Source organism: Aquila chrysaetos, chromosome 15, assembly GCF_900496995.4.
Source record: "Aquila chrysaetos chrysaetos chromosome 15, bAquChr1.4, whole genome shotgun sequence".
Taxonomy (NCBI): domain Eukaryota; kingdom Metazoa; phylum Chordata; class Aves; order Accipitriformes; family Accipitridae; genus Aquila; species Aquila chrysaetos.
The window spans coordinates 13,724,599-13,747,448 of record NC_044018.1 but is presented as its reverse complement, the minus strand read 5'-3'; the positions used below and the strand labels follow the sequence as shown (position 1 = coordinate 13,747,448).

The window sequence follows — 22,850 nt, the reverse complement described above, 5'->3', positions numbered from 1 at the left end:
GTTGCTCAGAGCCCCGTCCAACCTGACCTTGAATGTTTCCAGGGATGGGGCATCGACCGCCTCTCTGGGCAACCTGTGCCAGTGTTTCGCCACCCTCATTGTAAAAAATTTCTTCCTTATACCTAGTCTAAATCTACCCTCTTTTAGTTTGAAACCATTACCCCTTGTCCTATTGCAGCAGGCCCTGCTAAAAGTTTGTCTCCATCTTTCTTATAAGCCCCCTTTAAGTACTGGAAGGCTGCAGTAAGGTCTCCCCAGAGCCTTCTTTTCTCCAGGCTGAACAACCCCAACTCTCTCATGCTTTCCTCATAGGAGAGGCGTTCCATCCCTCTGATCGTTTTTGTGGCCCTCCTCTGGACCCACTCCAACAGGTCCCTGTCCTTCCTGTGCTGAGGACCCCAGAGCTGAACGCAGGACTGCAGGTGGGGTCTCACCCGAGCGGAGCAGAGGGGCAGAATCCCCTCCCTCGACCTGCTGGCCACGCTGCTTTTAATGCAGCCCAGGATACGGTTGGCTTTCTGGGCTGTGAGCACACATTGCCGGCTCATGTCCAGCCGGGCTCATCCACCAGTATGCCCAAGTCCTTCTCTGCAGGGCTGCTCTCAATCCCTTCATCCCCCAGCCTGTATTGATACTGGGGGTTGCCCTGACCCAGGTGCAGGACCTTGCACCTGGCTTTTTTGAACCTCATGAGGTTCACATGGGCCCAGTTCTGGGCTTGTCCAGCTCCCTCTGGTTGGCATCCCAACCCTCAGGTGTGTCAACCGCACCACTCAGCTTGGTGTCATCTGCAAACTTGCTGAGGGTGCGCTCGATCCCACTGTCCATGTCATTGATGAAGATATTAAACAGTACTGGCTCCAATACAGACCCCTACGGGACACTACTTGTCACCGATCTCCATTGGGACATTGAGCCATTGACCACCACCCTCTGGATGCAACTATCCAACCAATTCTTCATCCACCGAACAGTCCATCCATCAAATCCATCTCTGTCCAATTTAGAGAGAAGGATGTTGTAGGGAACTCTGTCAAAGGCGTTACAGAAGTCCAGATAGAAGTCCAGACATCTCTGGCTCTTCCCTTGTCCACTGATGTAGTCACTCCATCATAGAAGGCCACTAGGTTGGTCAGGCAGGACTTGTCCTTGGTGAAACCATGCTGGCGGTCTCAAATCATCTCCCTGTCCCCCATGTGCCTCAGCATAGCTGCTAGGAGGATCTGTTCCCTGGCCTTCCCAGACACAGAGGTGAGGCTACATTATATTACAGTGCCACATGCAACAGCAAAGGACTAGACTGCTGACCCAAAAGGTCTGTTCCAAACAACTGTGCATTTTGTTCCTGCTGCTCCAAAATTAAGCTACTCACCTGCAAAAACCAACCAACCTCTCTGCCTCCTAGGTTAGCCCAGAGGAGGACTTCTCTCCTATGCATAGAGGAAATCCCACCACTACAGTATCCTCTCCCCAACAAGTAAGCAGCTAACAGATAGATTTTAACTGTGACAATTATATGCATACAGATAAAATTCAGTTCTAATTCGGATATTACAACAGTGTATGCACCTGCTTCATTGTGATCACAACTTTTGTACAGTGTATCTAGTAGCCCTGGTGTCAAGAATGTAAAAAGGCTCAGGTGATTTAATACTAATAAGTTATATTCATATAAATATTCATATATTTTTAAAAAAAGATAAATTTTAAAAAGCCAGTGACTCTTGGGCCTTTTAGGCTTCCAAAGCAAGTATTTACCTTGAGTGCTTATAAACAGTAATGACAGTTAATAAACTGTGTTTTCAATAAAAAGCTAGAAATAGAGCTAGCATTATATAATTAACACTGTAAAAGTGACTGTCTTCCAATTTTGACCTAAGGCAATAATGCCTTTACTAAAATAGCCAACAACAAAAGCCCATGAAAATGAAGGAAAAACCCCCTCATCCTCATCATATATATTTATGTGTGCACGCATTTGGGATCGGAGAGAGGAAGAAGCCATGAGTGATTAAGGAGAAAAAAGAAAACAATGCTTTTTCAGTCAGTTTCTAGTTAAGTTATGGAGAATGTAACAATCACTCAAGGCAAACTGCAAAAATATTCTTCCTTTAATCCCTAAGGGAAAATATATCATTTGTCAATCCATAAAACTTTATAGTAAAAATATTTTATCGAGGAAAATTTCTGAATTTGAAAAAGGATAATTAATTACAAACAGTTTGACTGTATTACTATAGTCAGTACTCAAAAAAAACCTGGTAACATGTATGTACATACCATTATGGGTTAAGATGAATTTGTACCCTGAGGGGAAGAAAAATATTTTCATCTTTTTCTTGTAATTAGTAGGTAAGTGTACTCATGTCTAAGTGAAAGTAGTACGTTATAAAGACAAGTCTTCCTTTGAGGTTGAGACATAAGTATTTTTGTTCTGTTACGGGATTTTGTTTTGGTTTTTGTTGTTTGGTTTGTGGACACAGAAGGCAAAGGCAGGGACTGGGAGAATGAAGAACCACCCAGTGTAGGAGATCAGGTTTGAGACCATCTACGGAACCTGAAAGGGCACAAGTCCATGGGACCTAATGAGATGCATCCGCAGGTCCTGAGGGAACTGGCAGGTGAAGTGGCTAAGCCACTCATCCGTCATATTTAAGAAATCATGGCAGTCTGGCAAAGTCCCACTAACTGGAAAAAAGGGGCAACATAACCCCCATTTTTAAAAAGGGAAAAAAGGAAGACCCAAGGAACCACAGGCCAGTCAGTCTCACCATCTGCTGAGGATGGAGCAGATCGTCCTCGAAACTATGCTAAGGTACATGGAAAATAAGGAGGTGATGGGGCTTTCACCTGGTCTAGTGGAAGAAGTCCCTGCCCATGGCAGGGGGGTTGGAACTAGATGATCTTTAAGGTCCCTTCCAACCCAAATCATTCTATGATTCTATAACAACAATACTAATGAAACAGCAAATTCTTAGAATAAAAGGGAAAGGCTGGAAATATTAAGACATGCCTCTATTTTCAATATTTAGGGTAAGCCAAGGCATCAATATTCTACATAGGTAATACCCAATTATTTTACCTATCTGCATCTAAACTGTAAAAGAAAATACTTCCATATCTAAATCTATACAAGATGAACATCCACATTGCAACATCCAAGGCTGCTCTATGTCTGAGTTCCTTTCTGAAGAATTACTTGGCTTATTTCTTCACGTAACAAAGGGAGACAGAGAGCCTCAAATGAACTCTTAGAATCAGGAAAGACCAAAGTAAGAAAAGAAATTAAACAATCAGCAAAATGCTATTTTCTATTGTGATAGTAACTGGGGGCCACAATTGTGGTTCAATGCCGTAATGTGGAAAAGGTTCAAGTGACACACACAAAAAGCTTCTTATCCACAGAGAAAGTCTTGCATGTTTCTTCTTCCTCTTCAACCTGAATTCTGTACCAGATCATTCCAACAACCAGGGACAGCAATGGTGTACACATACACAAAGCAAGGCAGGGAAAATAAAGAGGAAAAAAAAGACACAAAAAAGAAAAAAAAAAAAAAAAACCCAAACAAACACCCCCCCCCCGAAAACCACAAATAACTGTCCCCCCTGAAAAAAACCTCTTCCAACAACAACAACAACAAAATCTTACAGAAGCCAAAGATATTGTTTCCATTTACCACGTAATTTTACATGAAGAGATTATATGTAAGATTCACTCCCTCTTACACAGAAAATTCAAGTTTCAATTAAAAGAGCAATATGTATTTACATATATGATAATTGTAAATATACCTGGCCAAATCCATACAGCTATCGGTCAAACTCGTTGAGGAATTGAAATATTCTCTGCCAGCAGCCAAAACTAGTTCAATACTTTTCACGTAGCTAACTCGGTACTGTGGCTTCCCTTTTGATGAACTTGGTAGATCCACTGACCAAATGCTGCAATGCATCATTTGCCCAGCTAAGTGGATATTGTCTATACTGCTTGAGCATAAAAGACTTTCTGTGAATATCTAAAAGAAAGAACAATAATTTAATTATCTGCAGCAGCAGCTTCAGGTAAGCGTATCTGCATTGTATGGAACCAACCCCTTTGAATAAAAGGATCTTTGAAGTCAAAAGAATATATTCAGTCCAAGCAGAACATGTAACTTCTACCAAGGAGAGTATTTCCACAATTTATTTAAGGAAAACTAAAATTAACTAGTAGTTAGTTATTTCTACTTCCTGCAGAAAAAAGCTTATTAACTGCCTTTTTAAAGTATGACTTAGAGATCAGGAATTATTTATACCTACATTCTCAGGTGTTAATAGGAAGTAAAAATCTGAAAAGGCAGTTCAGTATTAAGACCTTAAAACTAACAACATATGAGAAGAAATTTTGTATCCCTGAAGAAACTAAAACTATTTAGAACTGAGCATATAAGATGTTTTTTTAAGTTTCAATCACGACTATCTTCAAAGAATGTATAGTAATTCAATGCTGCATCTGCCACAAAACACCTAACATAGTGGGCAAAACTTTGACCTGAAAATAAGACAGTCCAAATAATCTCAATTCCTTACAAAAATAAATATTTTTTTTAAATATGGTCAGTATTATCCTAATGAAGAGCAACATATACGTTTAATCATTTCAGAAAATATCACAGCTGCAACAATATGGCCTTTGTCAAAGGTTTTAAATTTCCTAAGAAATTAAATAGAATCAATGAATCATAGAAGAACCCAGGTTGGAAGGGACCTCAAAAGATCATCTGGTCCAACCTTTTGTGGGAAAGGGGGCATAGATGAGATTAGCTAGCACTCTGTCCAATCACATCTTGAAATTAAAGTAGTTCTTCACTAGGAAGAACCTCTCCCAACCACCTCATGCTCTGGAAAGGAACACAGTTCAGCACTTCTTAAAAAAAAAGATCATACAATTGGATCATCTTCCATTTCACAATATATTAATCCTCAAGCAACAGTGAAAGATGCAAAGTATGATAGCTGACCCTTCTTTCTTAAAGGTGACATACAATTTACCTCTCTCAAAATTTATGGACATGAAGTCCTTCTTCAAGAGGACAGGATTCATTTTGTATGCAAGCAGAATAGACTAAGCATCATGCTAAAGAAGATCCCAATACAGACCTCACATGTGATTACAAATCCTTACTCTCTCATCAATTTCTCAATTTTGAAGTTATCGAAGTATAATTACATACAACAGCACTACATTTCAAAGCACTGTCAGCATTCCTAGATCATTTTTCCAAAACCCTTTGTTGTTTTTTAAACCCTTTTTAATCATACGGTACAGAGATTAAAAAAAACCCTTAATATTAATAAAAAAACCTATATTAAGATCAGAGCAAAGCAAATGCTACTATTTTCAGAGTGCTCCAGTAATATAATTTTTTTTTAAATGCACTTAAAAAAATTCTAAGTACGCTATGCCTTTGTCTATCACAAAACCATGAACATTAAATACATTGCAGATCTCTTTGAGCAACGTCAAATTGTACAACTACAGAGAAAAAGTGACTTTTTAATGTATGGGTTGAATAGCATTGCTTTTTCCCTTCAATTTTTTTTTCTACTTTGCTTTCAAAACTTCTCCTAAGAGCTTATCTGATTGGTAGCCATAAGCAATTAAATCTGCAAACTGTAATAAAACACTCTTAAACTTTTAAATGATGTGACTATTTAAACACCAATTATAGTGGACACGGCACTGTTTCTGTAGTAAACTACAGTATATTGAAGTGAAAATGTAGATAAACAATACATGTCACAGCAAATTCTACCTCAGTCTAATAGCTGCCCTTTGCAAATATTATTGACACAGGTTTGGGGTTTAAGCACATGCCCGGGGGCTGGGGCGGGGGGGATGGGACTGTCCTTCAACAAAATTAGATTTCTTATCTCATGTTATTTTACTTCAACTACAAGCAGTAAAAAGTCCATAATCCTATAATGATCTTGGATAATATTATCAAACCAGAACTTCATGTTTAAGAAATGCTTGGCTGAAGATAACATTTAGCTAAAAGATTGTTTATTTTCATTAGTTTTAAGCATTTATTACTAAACACATTTGTACCTAGAATTACGAAGTCTCAAGAAGTTGACTCAATTTAAGAAAAGTTGAATTCTAGTAAAAGATATACAGGATATTCATTACAGGTGCTTTTGATGAAATGAATTAACATAGGACATTTCTGATCTGAATGAAAATACCGTAAAAGAACCAGTAGACAACTAAGTAACATAACACATGAAAAGGTATTTACATTTGTGAGCAACAATATGAAATGAGAATTTGTAGCTTACTTGGGATATAAATCAATAAGAAAACATAAAACTCACCTCATAGCAAGTGTCTGAATGTAAGCATGTATATACTTTCTGCTGCATGTCTAACATATCCTGGAGCAATTCCTTCCAGTGTGTCTCACTGACTGATGGTTGCCTACAAACATTATTAAAATTAAATACTCTCTTCCTCAATAAATTTAAAGAAGAGCAGTAGATAACACTACAGTTCTATCACCAAAAATACGATTTCTCAAACACTATTTCAATCTTTAATTGGACTTTTAACCAAAAGCGATTTAAAGACAGAATGCTTTTAGTATTAACATTAAAACAGTGTCTGTGGGATAAAAATTGTTTGATGACAACAATGCAGTACCCAAAGTGTTTTTACTGTTTGTTTTCTGTGGGATAAGACAAGGATTTAAGCAATCTTTACCAAGATCCCCCAAGTAGGTTTTGATAACTTCCAACAGTATATAAGAAAGTTGGAAGTGCTCTCTTCCTGCTGATCCAAGAACAGCTGGGTAAAAACAAGTTTGTAACAGCAACTGAGGATCATTAAAGTGCTGTTCACTGTAGGCAATCTCAAAGGACAAGTCAATTGCATGTAGTCACAGGTGATAGACCTGCAAGTTTATTTTGTTCCTTAAACTGGAATGGTATTCAGATTCTTCACCCTCTGGATCCATGGATCTCTGTTTACCCACAAAGCTTCATATACAACTTCACGTGCTCAATCAAAACTTTTACTCGTAAAAACATTATGAAGGTTTTTTTGACATTATCTTGAGCCTTTCAGATTAGAAAACACTTTAAGCTACACAAGCTAGTCGAGCTAATAGTTATTTTCTCAAGTGGTATTAGCTTGCATTCTGGCAAAGTACAGGGTCTCTAAAAAAAAGTGAAAAATCAACATTTTTCCTACAGAGACATTGACTTGATCTTTTTAAAGAAAGGTTTTTAGAAGTCTTAAAAAGCTTTCTGCACGTCCAAGCTAAATACTACTCTACCATCACCGATAAACTGTTGTACATGTTTACTTTAAAGAAGAAAAAATACAACAAAAAAACCCCTGCAGTGATGGCTGCTTTTCCAAGGGTTCAATCTTTTTATCCGCTTATGCCAAGAGCCATGTAATAATTCATCTACAGTTGGAAGACGAGTTAAATGAAGTAGTTCTTAAACAGAAAAATTGAAAAGTTATACTGGAAATATAAGAGGTAGAATCAATACGTAAAAATCAATAAATTGCCCTATTAGAAGAGCTCTTAAGAAAACACGCCAAAAAGCCAGAAAGCGTTATTTTACAAATCTTACACTCTCAAAAAAATTAACTAGGTCTTAAAGGACCTCATTTACAACATGTTAACTTTCACTGTTCATCATTTTGCAGTATTTTGCAGCCAGTACACCTTTTAGGCTTGTTTACCTGAACACAAACATACTGAAATAGGTTTGAAGCAAGACTGAGTTTTTTGAATGTGAAGAATGCAGTCAAAACACTAATCGTATTAATCATCAGTTTAACAAATGTGTTTTATGTACACCGTGACACTACGGTTCCCTACTGCAACAAAAGAGGCAGGTACACTCTTTGATGGTAAGTACTGTTAGTTTACTGCCCTTTCCCCCTTATCTCCCATTCCCCTTTGAATACTAACTTGCGACCTGTGTGCCTTGTCAGCCTAATCATCAGCTTCCGTGCCTCCTCCTCATTGTTCTTTGTGTCTTTTACAAAGGAAACAGGTTTCTGAAGTCCATGTTTCTCTAACAGCTCTGACACGCTGTAAAGAAATAGTCAACATTTTTGAATCCTACACAGTTGTACAACTACTCTGCTGCAGCAGTCTTAAAGCTGTCTCAGACAGTGTACTGCAAATGCAAACAGTCTCCATAAATATAAGAGTATGGATTAGCCAGAGTAACATTATTTACTAAAAAATAAATTTAATACTGTAGGGTAAATGCCTATCACTAATAACGTGATGACATATCTTCATAGCTTTTAGGTTTTCATCATGCAAAGCATTACAGAGTATCAAGATCAAAGCAAATTCCCTGGGTGACCTCCTCCTCCCTCAAAAAAAAAAAAAAAAAAAAAAAAAAAGAAAAGAGAGAGATACTTCTATTCCAAGGAAAATATCTATTTATTTTTATAATAGTCAAATAGCTAAAACCATTCAAAATTTCTAAGTTCTGAATACAAAAACATTTACATATTATCTTGTTGACAGCACTAAAAACAAGATAAATATTCTTGCTGCTTTCTTGTCATAAAAGAAGTTCTTGGCTATGCCTAGTGATTTCTGTAAGGATACATTATTTATTTTAGCAAAATTAAATACCTAAGAATTTGTTCCAGTTCATCTACTTCATCATGAAGAGTGTTCGTTTTATCTGTTTCAGGCCTGTAAAGATATTGAATATTAATTGTATAATACATATCTCTCTCTCCATACTTCTTGTAATTTCTTCATGTAATTCATATTACATAGATATAAAGATAAGCAGTTTGAAACATTCCTTGATGAAAACCAAATATATGTTTGCTTGAAAAGATTAAAACTGTTGGCTTTTTGCTGGAAGGATAGCTAAAATTGAGAGGTCCCTCAGTCTCCCAAGAACAGATCTTCTCCTTCTGCCTAAGACTTTTCTCAGCCTCTCTCCTTCCTACATGTAAAAGATAGGGAGAATAGTTTACATCTCCTCCTCATGCTTTCACTTTCTTGAGAATTACTTGTCCTTCATATAGGTCTTCCATATAGACACCTCTCTCACAGGGCCTTATTGCTGCTTGTAAGCTAAGTGCAAGACGCTACTAACTGTAACGAGACTAACAAGACCAGTAAGATAGCACTAACTCTTGGTCTCAATTCACCATATATATAAAAGTCTAAGAAACTAATACAGAAGCCTTGGTCTAGGCTGCTACTGTAAATCATGTTTTGTTGCCTTATTTGGCAGAGCACATATACAGCACAAGCATACGTACACAGCACAAGCATACATACACACATGACCACAGCAGCTCAGACAGGAACAGAATATTCCAGTAACATCATCTACCCTTTAGTGACTTAACTATTTAGAAGCATTAATTCACAACTTTAACATACCTAAAATATTTACAAATAACTAGCTGAAAGTGTTTACCCGTATCCTCTTTGTGGAAGGCATTCCAAAATATCATAACAGAGCGCGAGCTGGTCATCTCGTTCACAACTATAAATACATTCCAATGCCGTAATCATAAGCTGGTCTTGATCAGGAATAATTTTTTGCTGACACTAACAAGAAAAGAAAGCATGTTATCTTTAGTTTTCTGTTTCTAATTCAACAGTTAAGTTTCTTCTGAATATAAAAAGATGTGTACTCCAAGCAAATAAATTGTCTTTAGTTGTAAGTAGAATGTCTCTTGCTAACAACTTAATGAAATACCTGTTGAAGTTACAGCCTGAAACACAACTCTGCTAGTTTCCTACACTGCAGACACTTGAAAGAACAGTGGTATGCCATTATACCCTTTCTGAACTGGAAAGGTGGAGAGGGTGCAGGGCAGAGGAAGGCAACGGCTGCAAACATTTGTCAGATTTATTTATTATGTACAACAGTATCAATATACATAAAATAGGTGTGGTTTTCCTTCAATGGTTGATTTCTGTCTGTACACTTAGAACATTCAATAGTATGCAAAAATGTGCTTATGTGCCCTGGAATAATTATTTAAACTGTAGAAGCAAGGGGAAATATTCACACGGAAGGCAACTTCAACCCTTACTCATTAAACTCTTGACTCCATCCTAATGGCCCCCATTTTATTCTTTAAATTTGTTGTGGAAAGGTAGGGGGAGAAGGGGGCAGGAGGAGGCTACGTGTGTGGAATAAGTTGACATCTACTGCTAGTAAAATTCCGCAGGAAAAAAATATTAGTGAGATCCTGAAACTCTCATATCCATTTTTTAAAAAGCAAATATGCTAGAAATTTACTCTAAACATGTCACCAGATAATTACTTCAAAGAATAACCTTTACAATAATTTTTGTTCTACTAGGTCAGGATCATAATTACATTAGTTTGACAACCTCATCAAGGACAGTTTAGTTGCATCATAACTTATGCTATAATACTTTCTAATTAACATTTTCTAAAGCATAACAAATCCTGGGTCCAAGAAAAAGGGAAAGATCATAGAGATGACCTGATTTAGAAGATGAACTCTATTTATAAATTCACGTCTTCAGGACAAGGATTTCCAAAGAAACCAGTAGAATCATCAGGGCTCTATACTTACAGCAGGTTTTGAATTCTGAAATATCTTCAGAGGTACAGTCAGGTCTTCCTTTGCTAATGTTACTAAATATTCTTTAAAAAGTGAATTTGCCAGACCAGGGGACTGATTTTCACAGCGGTGGAGAAAAGGGATCATCCACTGATAAACATTCTTCACATATTTTTCATCAGAGGACTGGAAAGTGCAATGAGTTACGGAGAGGGAAAAAAAGAACAAGTTCAGCTTCATTGTCCAAAACAAACAAGAAAACCAAAAACCAAACAGAACATATCTTTAATAATATAACTGAAACAGTATCTTCACCTATCACAAACAACAGCTGAAGCCTGACATTCACCACTGCTGCACAGATCACTACATCACGAAGCACTGAAACAATCCATCATCTTTCTGCTACCCAATAGCTTAGGGAAACCAAGCAGTACAGGAGTAAAGCCCATTACATGAGAAAAGCCTAGCCATCTTCCTCCTGGAATTTCAGACTGAGTGAAAGATTGGCTTACATTCATGTCAGAGTAGCATTACTTTCAGTATGCAAGAATGCAAGACAGAAAAATAAATGATGAGTGGTTACATAAATCCTAGCAAAATTTTGAAAATTCTGAGGAGCTTCAAGTGCATGAGTATCCTCCTCTGGTGCTTATGTATTCTTCGACTGAATTTCAGAGCCCTGTTCAATCTCCAGGTATTTTTCAACCTGTCCAAGAGGCCTTTTTCTATTCTGAAATGCCATGCACAGGATAAACAGAGAAGATGAAAAACACACATATGCTGCAGAGGCAAGTATTAAGACTTTTTGACAATATTTAAAGACAGCAAAAAGCATCCAAGGAAAACATTAAATGTTTTATCTGCAGCATCATCAACAGCCACACTAAAGATCCTTGAGAAAGGACCAATGAAAAATTAATTCACAGCTTTCAAAAGACTGGATTTATTAATGTTTAGTCCTGTGCCTAGGATAAAGAAACAGGTCTTGGAGAAAACCGAGCCATTTTTAGATTTTGTTAAAAACAAATAAACAATAAAAAAAAAAACACCACAACAAAAAAGTAACGATAAGAGTATTGAAATCTTGCTGAATTAAAGACGGAGGTTCATCAGAAAAATGTCATCCTGTCGTGGTTTAACCCCAGCCAGCAGCTAAGCACCACGCAGCCGCTCACTCACTCCCCCCCACCCAGTGGGATGGGGGAGAAAATCGGGAAAAAGAAGCAAAACCCACGGGTTGAGATAAGAACAGTTTAATAGAACAGAAAAGAAGAAACGAATAATGATAATGATAACACTAATAAAATGACAACAGCAATAATAAAAGGATTGGAATATACAAATGATGCGCAGTGCAATTGCTCACCACCCGCCGACCGGCACCCAGCTAGTCCCCAAGCAGCGATTCCCCACCCCCACTCCCCAGTTCCTATACTAGATGGGACGTCCCATGGTATGGAATACCCTGTTGGCCAGTTTGGGTCAGGTGCCCTGGCTGTGTCCTGTGCCAACTTCTTGTGCCCCTCCAGCTTTCTCGCTGGCTGGGCATGAGAAGCTGAAAAATCCTTGACATTAGTCTAAACACTACTAGCAGCAACTGAAAACATCAGTGTGTTATCAACATTCTTCTCATACTGAACTCAAAACATAGCACCAGCTACTAGGAAGACAGTTAACTCTATTCCAGCTGAAACTAGGACACATCCACTAATAGTATCTTTATATACACAGGATCTAGGGTAACCTGAATTACTAGAAATCAAGTTATACTTACTAATTTATTCGTCATACTTACATTCTTCATCAACAGTCTCAGCTTTTCAATGTCTTTCATCTCTACAAGTTCCTTCAAAGTTAAGGTTCGATCACCATCAGTCTCATAAACTATTGTCTCAAGAGTTATCAGATTGTCACAAAGCACCTGCAGACCAGGAATATTCCTCTCCATGCCAAGACGAACAAGGGACAGAGCACAGTCCACCTGAAAAATAATAAAAACCCGTGCTGTACAAGTGTTTGCCAAAAATCAACTTCAAGTCCAATCTATGACCTGTTTGTGTGTCTGTTTTCTTTCCCTGATCCTTCTGCTTAATAGGCAATTCTAAGTTCCTAGAAGTTTTTGTGGCCTGTATATTCTTAAATGGATGGCTCTTCTCAGCTTTATAAAAACCACATAAAATGCTTAATCTTAGTGGATGATGTCGTTATAGGTCTTTTGACCCAGATGCATCCTACTGATGCATGTAAATTAGGAGAATACTATCTTTTATTCCTTCTCGAGATCACACACAGAGATACGGCACCTCATCTCACTGCACGGAATATAAAGGACTGCTTTTAACTAAGATAATCAGTTAACTGACTGAAGTTATGCATGCCTCTACATGTAACATGACTTTTATAGCTGACCATGAATTAATAATTTTAATTGTTGCATTTTATTTCACGACAGCCTTTTTCCCTGGTGACTGAAAATATCTTTATATGAAAGGTTCTATTTTGATTTCAAAGAATGCAATATTGGCTGTACATATTCAGTGAGGCAGACATAAGCCTGAAAGAGTAGAATGCAAATTCATTTATATGTTAGTAACTTAACTGATCCTTGGAAGTTCCTTTTATTTCCATACCTACTGATAGACTGTTAAGATAACAGGCAACTACGATTAAAGAGCCTTCGATGACTGCAAACTTGAAGAATAAAAGAACTCGACCATCAGAACTAACTCATAGCGATACTTCCAGTGTCGTGGTTTAACCCCAGCCAGCAACTAAGCACCACGCAGCCGCTCACTCACTTCCCCCCCACCCAGTGGGATGGGGGAGAAAATCAGAAGGAAAAAGGTAAAACTCGTGGGTTGAGATAAGAACAATTTAATAGAACAGAAAGAAAGAAAATAATAATGATAACAATAAAAAAATGCCAATAGTAATAATAAAAGGATTGGAATATACAAGTGATGCACAATGCAATTGCTCACCACCCACCGACCAACACCCAGTTAGTCCCCAAGCGGCGATCCTCTCCCGCCCCCACTCCCCCCAGTTTATATACTGGCCATGACATCACATGGTATGGAATACCCCTCTGGCCAATTTGGGTCAGCTGCCCTGGCTGTGTCCCCTCCCAACTTCTTGTGCCCCTCCAGTCTTCTTGCTGGCTGGGCATGAGAAGCTGAAAAACCCTTGACTTTACACTAACTAAACACTACTTAGCAACAACTGAAAACATCAGTGTTATCAACATTCTTCTCATACCTAACTCAAAACATAGCACTGTACCAGCTACTAGGAAGACAAGTAACTCTATCCCAGCTGAAACCAGGACATCCAGTCAGCCTCTTTCATGCAGCTAAATTGGCTTGAGTAGCAATAAAATACCAAAGCATGTCAGTGATGAGCTCTACTCTTACTTGCAATGCTTATCTCTAGCACACAGAGCTTCAAAGATTTGAAATATGAAGAGAAAAAAGCAAAAATAAGCTACATGGTAGTCCTACAGACACACAATAAACCTGCCAGGAAGAAATCATGGCAGTACTACATATTGGCATGAGTGACACATGTGACTGCCACATATCAATATATATGGTACAGTATCATGTGACAGATAATAAAACATGTTTCTTGATAACCCTGTGCACAACATTCCCTCCCTTAGTTACAAACATAAAATGTAATGGTAAGCATTTTTCATGGACTATGAAAGTGCTATTGTCTGCTATGGTAAACTAAGAGAAAGGGAATCTGCTGGCTTCCTATTCATTCCTATGGATCAATTAGTTGGCTGAGGAAACTTTAGAGCAAGCATAAGTACACTGCAAAAGAAAAAACAAATACTTCAAAAGCCATAATGAAAATTGAGACACAGTGTCTATTACTGAGGGAAAAGCATCCCATCAATATGCATTAAGACAGGGTTCTGTCGAAGAAGGGTGGTCAGCCTGAATCAGTCATCATCATTTCCTCACTGCTATTCTCACCTGCATCGCGTATTTTTCAATTTCCTGTGCTCTGCTCAAATACCAGTCAGTAACAAGATCTACTGAAAGGTCAGTAGTCCTGTACTTCAGTAACTCAGGTTGCATTTCATACAGAAATTCACCTTCATCTTGTAAAGTTGGTTCAACAATCATCCTTTAAAAAAAAAGAAAGGAAGGAAGTATATGTTTAAGTTATTTGCTTGCATTTTTTTGACATCAGTCTTTTTCCTAAAACTTCTGGTTGTTCTGAAAGAAGATGATACAATTAACCTACCGTTACACCAATAATTTGATGAGATGTAAATGCCAATCACATAAGTGTTAATTTTTGTCAGCGAAGTAACTAGTATGAGATTCCAAACATGAGATAGATCATGAAAGAAAGAATCCTCTCTACAAAGACACAGGTATGCCTAACCTCTGCTTGCCATATGTTCCTCATACAGTGAAAGGCAGTTTTATGATCCATCAATGCTGTTATGATAATGTTATGGTTGACAAGTAACAGGGTGGAAGGAAAAAAGAATAAATAAATAAATCAGGATTTCCAACAGTAACCTCACCCCTGCTCACCTGCATTTGTGAAAGTTACTCATCACAATCACACTGAACATAATGCTGTAACGTGAAAGAGTGTTTGCTCAGTCTCACTAAGAAAGCTGAAAACACAAGTTAGTGTGCACAAAAATAAGGAGTGAGTCTTACTGAGCATTTCCCACATTTTAAGAATTAATAAGTAAATTCTTCATCTGAAAAGGACATAAATATAGGAAAAACTTTTCACTTTTTCTATATACTTACCTGCATTCTGCTTTTTCACACCAGTCTTCTTCACGATGTTTCTGCTCATTCCAGGGAAGAATTCTCAGTGTCCCCTGCTTGTAACTGGTATAACAGGAAAGGGAAACTTTACACAATTATTACTAAAATTGTGATGGCATTCAATTAATGGAATACAAAACATATCCAAGTATTTCAGTGAATTCATATTAAACATGTAATTCAATCACAGTATCAATGTTTTAAGATTTATCACTTCTTAATGCAGCTATGCAAGTGTGATTTTTGCCTGTATGACAGCATCTGTACACACGCATATTCTACCTATACCATTAAAGATCCACTTCAAAGAAAAAAAAATTCTTACTGACCATACCTTAAAAAAAACCAAAAAAAGTAAGCATTCTGACTCTATATGCTGTCACGGAAGACTGAAATGAGCAAAAACCAATGATCTTCATAACTTAAAAAAAACCAAACCTCTTCAAATTTTACCACAAATAGTTGTATTGAACTGAAACAAGATATGCCCTGCTCTACTGATCTTTCTCACTACAAACTTCCACAGTGAAACATTCTCTAAATATGGAGGTTGAAGAAAAAAAAAAAAACAACCAAAAAGTTTAAAATGCAGATTAAGACCACGGATTATTACCAGAATGATTAGTTATGGCTCGCTGTTGAAGGCTAGTTGTTTTAAGCAGCATAAAACCCAAGAAAATCATGTCAAACTATGCAGAACACAAACTAATGGGGAAGTGAAGAGCCATATAGGTTCTGCCATTTGTAGAAATAAAAAACAAGCCATGTATAAAAGTAAAGACATGAAAGTTTCAGCATACTGGAACAATAAGCTATTTTGAATCTCATTTATTTTCTCCTAACCCTGATAATAAACAGCAATAGCAATACTACATGGACAATCTGTGTCTATAAATTAACAACTGACACAATCTTCTCACCCCTTGAAGAACAGCCCTGTAACTCAGTACTTAAAAAGAAGCACAAATCCAACAAACAAATCAATTTCACGATATAGTAAGAGTCACAACAACAAACTAAAAATCAGTAACTCCATCTCATTTAACAACACCCATTAAGTACAGTCAACAAAGCAAGGCATGTCCATACTAACTGCCCTGCACACATACACATTTCTCCCACAAGGTCAGCCACCTCTCCTTTCCCTCCTCTATGCACTAACGGTAACACCTCATGTTTTACCCACAGTAATTCCAACCCTTCAAATGGAACATGCAGTAGAAATCCAGCAATAAATTGGGAGAGACAGATTTGCAAGCTATAAAAAGTCAAAAGAAAGAAGGGAGGAGATGGAAAACTTCTAATTCCTGTGTCTCAGCTGTAGCAACATCCGCATTCAATTCCAGTTCAGTTGGACAAAGAGCTCCACAATTATCTTTATAATTAGGCACCATGTAGTATCATCACTGAAAAATTATTAATTAAGAAAACTTCAAATTAACATTTATGGTATAAGCACCAGAAATAAAGTCACCTTCTGATTTTGGAAAGATTCATCAGCAGCCCACGTTATTTTGGGGATTGGGCGGGAGCTGTTGTTTGTTTAAGTCTTAGATAACATAATCTATCAATTAATTTTAAATATTAATATTTAAAACTGAGTTCATAAACTAAATTAATAAGGTCATATTTCAAACATCACACATGAGAATGATATTAGGGAAGGCCAGCTTGTAGTAAAAAAATTCTTATTATTAGTTGAAATGTCAAATAACAGAAAAGCCAAAGTGTGATTAATGCTTCCTTCCAAAATATAAAATCAAGACAGTATAAGCAGGTCTTTACAAACAAAAATGCTCTCCTTTTCTATGTTCTACTAACCATAAACCAAATTTAGACATAAATCTATTGCCCAAGACAACTTGTTTTCATAGTAAAGCTTTTCTGTCCACTTCCAAGTAGGCTTAAGACGACATTTCAGGGGGGATTGTTTTGTTAGTTTGTTTGGGTTTGGTTTTATTTGTTTGAGGGGGGTCTTTTTTGGTTTTGGTCACTTGCAGACTGTTCCTGGCTCTCCCAAGTAAGAGCATCCTATCTGAATAAATCTTCCTATATAATCTCACAGCCCCAGGAGAAAATTTTGGGAAAGTTGCTTTGGTTTGGCTGTTCTTTCACTGGTTGTTTTTGTTGTTATTGAGAGAAAGAAGTCATGCAAAATACTAAGGAAAGAGGTGCATACATTTGATAGATATTTAAGCTTCAAATTTTTCCTCTTTTATGTAACAAATTATTAAAAGAGAAAAATCACTCGAAATAAGCAAAGGCAGCAGAAGTTTAGAACACAAATTTAAAGCCACCCATGCATGAATATGGGATCTGAATGACAAAGAACCAAGACATTCCAAAACTCACACACCCTCTCCTAATGCTACTATCCCTCAGTATGAGACCTGAAGAAAACAAACAAACAAGAAACCCAAACAAAAGCAAAACAAAAACAACCCCAAACAAAACAAAACAAAACAAAACAAAACAAAACAAAACAAACCCTCTACTGATCTAAGCCTATACTGCCAAATACTACATCGAACATGTTCTTCTTAATTAAGCTGCAACATCCTGCATACTTGCCATAGACGTGGCAAAGTTACATTCTGGAATTACAGCTCCAGTTAAGAAATAGTTTCTTAACAGATTCAGTAGCACAAAAGGTTTATAATTAAAGTTGGAAAAACTTGCAGGTTTTCTTAACTGACCTGAATATCAGGATGAATTATATGCTTCTTCCCTCCAATTATTCTTAACATAGTTGAGTCATTTTCCTGACCCTGATAAACAATATGAGAAACTATAGAGTTTAATTTTTTTATGCAAGCAAAAGTTATCCACCCAGCCTAAAATCAAAAGTTACTAGAAAACAATTCTTTTCCCAGACTGAGGCAATCACCTGTCCAGCCCCTTTCCCCAACTCATTTAAGAAAATAATCTGTATTTCCCTCTCCCCATCTAAAAGTAGGTGTTTTCTTCCTTATTCCTGTAACACAACACACACATGGGTTTCCCTTGAAATTCCAACTGCTCCACGTATTTTTTAAAGATACATTTTAAAATAGAATCCTTTCCAATTAACAGAAGTCATGGATTAAGTACAGACTCCATTCAAAATAACTTCTCGAACACTCCACTGTGACTTACAGTTTCAACTAAAGTTGAAAGTTTATTGCTTAAAATAATGCTCCCTGAGAAAGATCTTGCTCAATTCAAGTTCCCAGGCTTTGCTCTCTTTGTTTGACAGTTGCTTTGCTTCCCCCTTTCCCCTTACCTCCAAAATCCATCAAGTGAGGAAGCAATGTGGAACTCTGCCTCCCTCTGCCTACCTTACTCAACAGATTACAATAGAAAAAGGTTGAAAAGTACGAAGACAAGCAACGTGAATGACCAAAGTTAAGAAATGTGTGATCAACCCTCCGGAGAAAGCCAGAGCAGACTGAAGAATCCTAGAAGAAAGGAAACAACTAATATGCCAAGATTGATATAAAGTTGTTCATTTTTTCATTTCACTTAAATAGGAAGGGACATTTCACTGTTTTTACTTCCTACAACACTGTAAGCACTGATGAGATTAGCAGGGCCTCATTTAAAATAAACAACAGCAGATACTGTTTTACACCATATGCAGCTAAGCTGTTAACTACTCACTGCATGACACAGAAGATAAAACACTGTGTATTTGGGTTCAAAAATAGAAAGAATTCTTGGAATAAAGTGTCATGAAAGTCTACTATATCTAGAAAATATCTAGTTCGGGAATATTTGAGCCACATAGTACAGACACTTGAGAAACTTCAGGTAAATGTTGCAATGTGCTTGCCTGTACCTATTTTTTTCTCTTGGCAACTGCCATTGGCCATTTGCCTTCTGGCCAAATCTACCAAGACCAAGCTCATGTTTCAGCACAAGATTTTGCAGGAATGAAACCTACAGTTGTCCAGACACATCAATTCAAGAAGTACTATAAGCATACTTCAAAAATTTTTCATAAAAGCTCATTAACAGATCTCATCACGAAATACTAGAGAGGAGAAGACTTCAGTTCATGGGAAAGAATCATCATGCAGTGCAATCTTGACTGGAAAACGTCTACTCCATCTTTTTTCCCTTCTCACAGCAGAAAAAGTTACAGTTAAATACTTGAAGCCAGGTGTATGGATAAGCCACAGAAAATACTTTTTAAATTATTTTCTGCTCTGGCTCGACTTGCCATTTTAAAAGCATTCAGGTTCACCATAGGAATAAGTCGAGAGGAATTTTAGATTTTTAAAGCTCTCACCAAGAGTCAAGCAGCACTCAGTAACTCTCTCTAAATGCTTAAAGAAAACACCACCAAAAAAAAATTGCAAAATATCTCGTCCTAGCAGAAATCAGCAATTATGGAAAGTCAGTCTTAACAGATATGTTTCTTGCTGAGCTAAGTTCACAAAAAACCCCCAGCAAAAACCACACCACTCAGAGCTGACTGCTAACTCCATTCACCTTCTCAACAATGCTAAAAAAAAAAAAAAAAAAAAAAAAAACACCTGCTCCTGCCCCCTCTATGACTGTATCCAACTGTCCTTACTTTCTCTCCTCATTCTGAAGAGTTTAGAAGGACTCTGTATTTGAATTCAAATAAAAGGACTGGAACAAACCAGTCTCAACACTAGCAAAACATGGGTGATCCCTGTACCTGAGTCCTTTATGAAGGGAATGAAATTATTAAAACATTGTATTTATCTCAACATTTATCACAAGGTTTTTTCTGAACTGATTGTTATGTTTTAGCGCTGATTTTTTCTTTTCCCTTCAGATTTCCACTATCAATAACTCCAAAGACTCATGCAGAAACACAGAGCAACAAAACTTTGGAAAAGTAGCTGTTAAAACGGAAGCAAGTGAGTTGAGAAAGATTTCAGGCATCAAAACATCACTGCAGTCTGCAACCTCAAAAACATAAATGCAGATGAGATGGAGAAGAAAAAGAGATACAGACACAAACACATATATGCAAAGAGGTAGGGCTTCCCTTTTTCTACCATGCTTTTGTTTACAACACATGTGCAGCAAATCCAGCTGAACTGGGGCTCATCAGAACCACCGCATACACCCTGCACACAATATGTATGTCTAACTGGGCCAGAACTGGTGAATTTAGCATGCACATGTAGCTTGCCATATGTGCAACATACACTCTATGCTACTGCATCCAAAATTCATTAGTCTCATCAGACTAAGATCATTAGTCTTAAGCTACACAACTTTGCAATTTTGGTCTAGAAACTGAAATCCCACAGAGATCAGAGACGTGCAGGTTAAGTCTGCATTAATGTGCAGCGGGCACTCACCTGAAATTCCAGATATGGGGACAGATCACTGTAGTCACTAAGGCAGGTGGCCTTCTTTTTCAATTAAAAGAAACCATCAGCTGTGCCATACCATAACTCTACACAAATATTAGCATGGGGCTTTTATTTTTTTCCCTGAGCCACTGCTTCTCCCCCACCCTTTACCCTTCTCTCTTTTCAACAGTAGAATAAATATGATTGGAGCCCAGTAAACTGACAGATTACAGAGGTATTGAACTCTATTTCTTTAAAAAGAGCTGACTTTTCCTGTATTGCTCTTTTCACTCTATTGTTTATGTTGGCTTGGCAATTCTTCCCATTCTTTTCTTTGACAAAAGAGGTCCATGCTATTGTAGTTTCTGTATCCTACCAACTGCATTTATTCAAACCTGCAGATTATTTTTCTCTCCAAGGACAGGCTTTCAAAAGAGGAAGGTCTAATTTAGTTTTAAGGTCAGAGTCCAATTCTTTCTATTACCAATGGCAACTGTGTGGGCTTTTTTTTCCTTCAAGCATTTCATACAGCAGGCCTGTCTCCAAGACTCATCTAGTTGAGGATTAGAAACAAGATTTTTTAAAATCTTTTCCCTTGTAAACCTGTGCACATTGAATCTAGACTCCAAGGCAAAAGGCACTTCATCCCAACACATTTATGAAACAGCATCTTTTTGCTGAAAGACATACATACTTTTAAAAGTAGGTTTGGGTTTTTTTTCTAGAAGTATTTTGGGAGTAGATGAATCTTTGCTTTTTCTTTTATTTTTTTATTTTTAAATCATGTCTCTGTCTGAAAAAAATAATTATATAAACACTAATTCTGCATTTGAAAGCTTGTGTGTTATATACTAGAATAGTTCTGAACATAACACATTTAAGTAAGAAACCAATTATTGATCTGTCAGAGGTGAGAAAGCTATATATGAAAGATACTGAACTATAAAAATAAGGTAGTGTTTCTATCAAATGGTTTTGTTAAACACTCAAAAGGTTTTTGAAGAGTGTTCTTGATTCTAGTTTTATTACATTTATTTTTAAAATTATGTCAAATTTTTGTTTTGTGATAAAAGGAATGTAAAATCCTGAACTTTCAAATACTCTTTTCCCCTGCTGACTCTTGTACACTTAACAGAATTTATGATTTCCATATTTTACTGTAAGTACACTGTAAATTATTTTAGACTTCACATTCAAATTAGCACTTCCATAATCCCACTACATACAGATATATATAGCCTACTTTTAATTCCTCCATAATATATAGTTGTATATATGCAGGATCTGCAAGGGAAGTTTTATAAAATGTTCTTTTTTAATTTAATCCAGAAACTCATTTGTCCAAAGTCTGTATCTTCTCAGACAACAAGGGGGAAATCAGTGCCAGTTTCTGTTGTTCTGCAATTCTTATGGCTCTGAAACAGTTTTATTATGCCACAATTATTCTATAACTAAGGATAAAACATAATAAGAAATGCATCCCAAATATATACTCTTAAACAGCTATGAGACGTACTGCATTTTTCATATTGCATGAAAACATTCTTTTCTACCATTACAGTAGTTCAGTTGTACATTAGTAAATTCAACCATGTAACTGATTACATATATTTTTAGGTTTCCAATTACTCCATATCCTATGTGATACAGAAGTGCTGGGCAGAGAGAAAAGCTCTTCATTTTCCAGGAATATCCATAGGACGTGTGACAAAGTCATCAAGACTGAAGTACAACTGCTGCCTAAAGCAGAGTGCCAAAAACACCTCACATTTTGGGAAAACTGATCTGCATAATCTAGTGGAAAAGGTATCACAGCTGCTTTTGGCTGCCACAGTTAACTACCGTTCAGAATTCCTGCTGTGCATACTGCGATGACAGGTCTTTTGAAGCAACTCTGCCACCAGAGGAGAAAAGTTAAATCTGATTTTGCATAAACAAATCAAGCTATGTTTTAATGATGTGGTTAACCTTTAACAGAATTTGGGGAGAGGGGAACTTTTTTTTTCCCCTCCTAAAACAACCTAGACTGAATAATCTAAATATCAGAAATCTCTACCAACACCACAGTTTAGAAGCTCTCTGTGTTTTTTTTCTTCATGTATACAATTAAAACTGTGAGGCAATAGCTTTCACGAAATCAAA

The 22,850-nt window shown here is 37.0% G+C and overlaps 1 protein-coding gene across 2 annotated transcripts in view; it reads right to left on the bottom strand.

Annotated features, from left to right (window-relative positions):
• NBAS (NBAS subunit of NRZ tethering complex) overlaps positions 1 to 22,850 on the bottom strand; it is a 191,676-nt gene that overhangs the window by 126,781 nt on the left and 42,045 nt on the right. For both annotated transcript variants that reach the window (XM_030037298.2, XM_030037299.2), the window contains exons 22-30: positions 15,373 to 15,456; positions 14,572 to 14,725; positions 12,384 to 12,569; positions 10,598 to 10,771; positions 9,460 to 9,593; positions 8,652 to 8,714; positions 7,968 to 8,090; positions 6,358 to 6,460; positions 3,793 to 4,016 (exon numbers count right to left, since the gene is read on the bottom strand). In XM_030037298.2, coding sequence (XP_029893158.1) covers positions 3,793 to 4,016; positions 6,358 to 6,460; positions 7,968 to 8,090; positions 8,652 to 8,714; positions 9,460 to 9,593; positions 10,598 to 10,771; positions 12,384 to 12,569; positions 14,572 to 14,725; positions 15,373 to 15,456 — 1,245 coding nt within the window. The remainder of the gene's footprint in view (positions 1 to 3,792; positions 4,017 to 6,357; positions 6,461 to 7,967; positions 8,091 to 8,651; positions 8,715 to 9,459; positions 9,594 to 10,597; positions 10,772 to 12,383; positions 12,570 to 14,571; positions 14,726 to 15,372; positions 15,457 to 22,850) is intronic.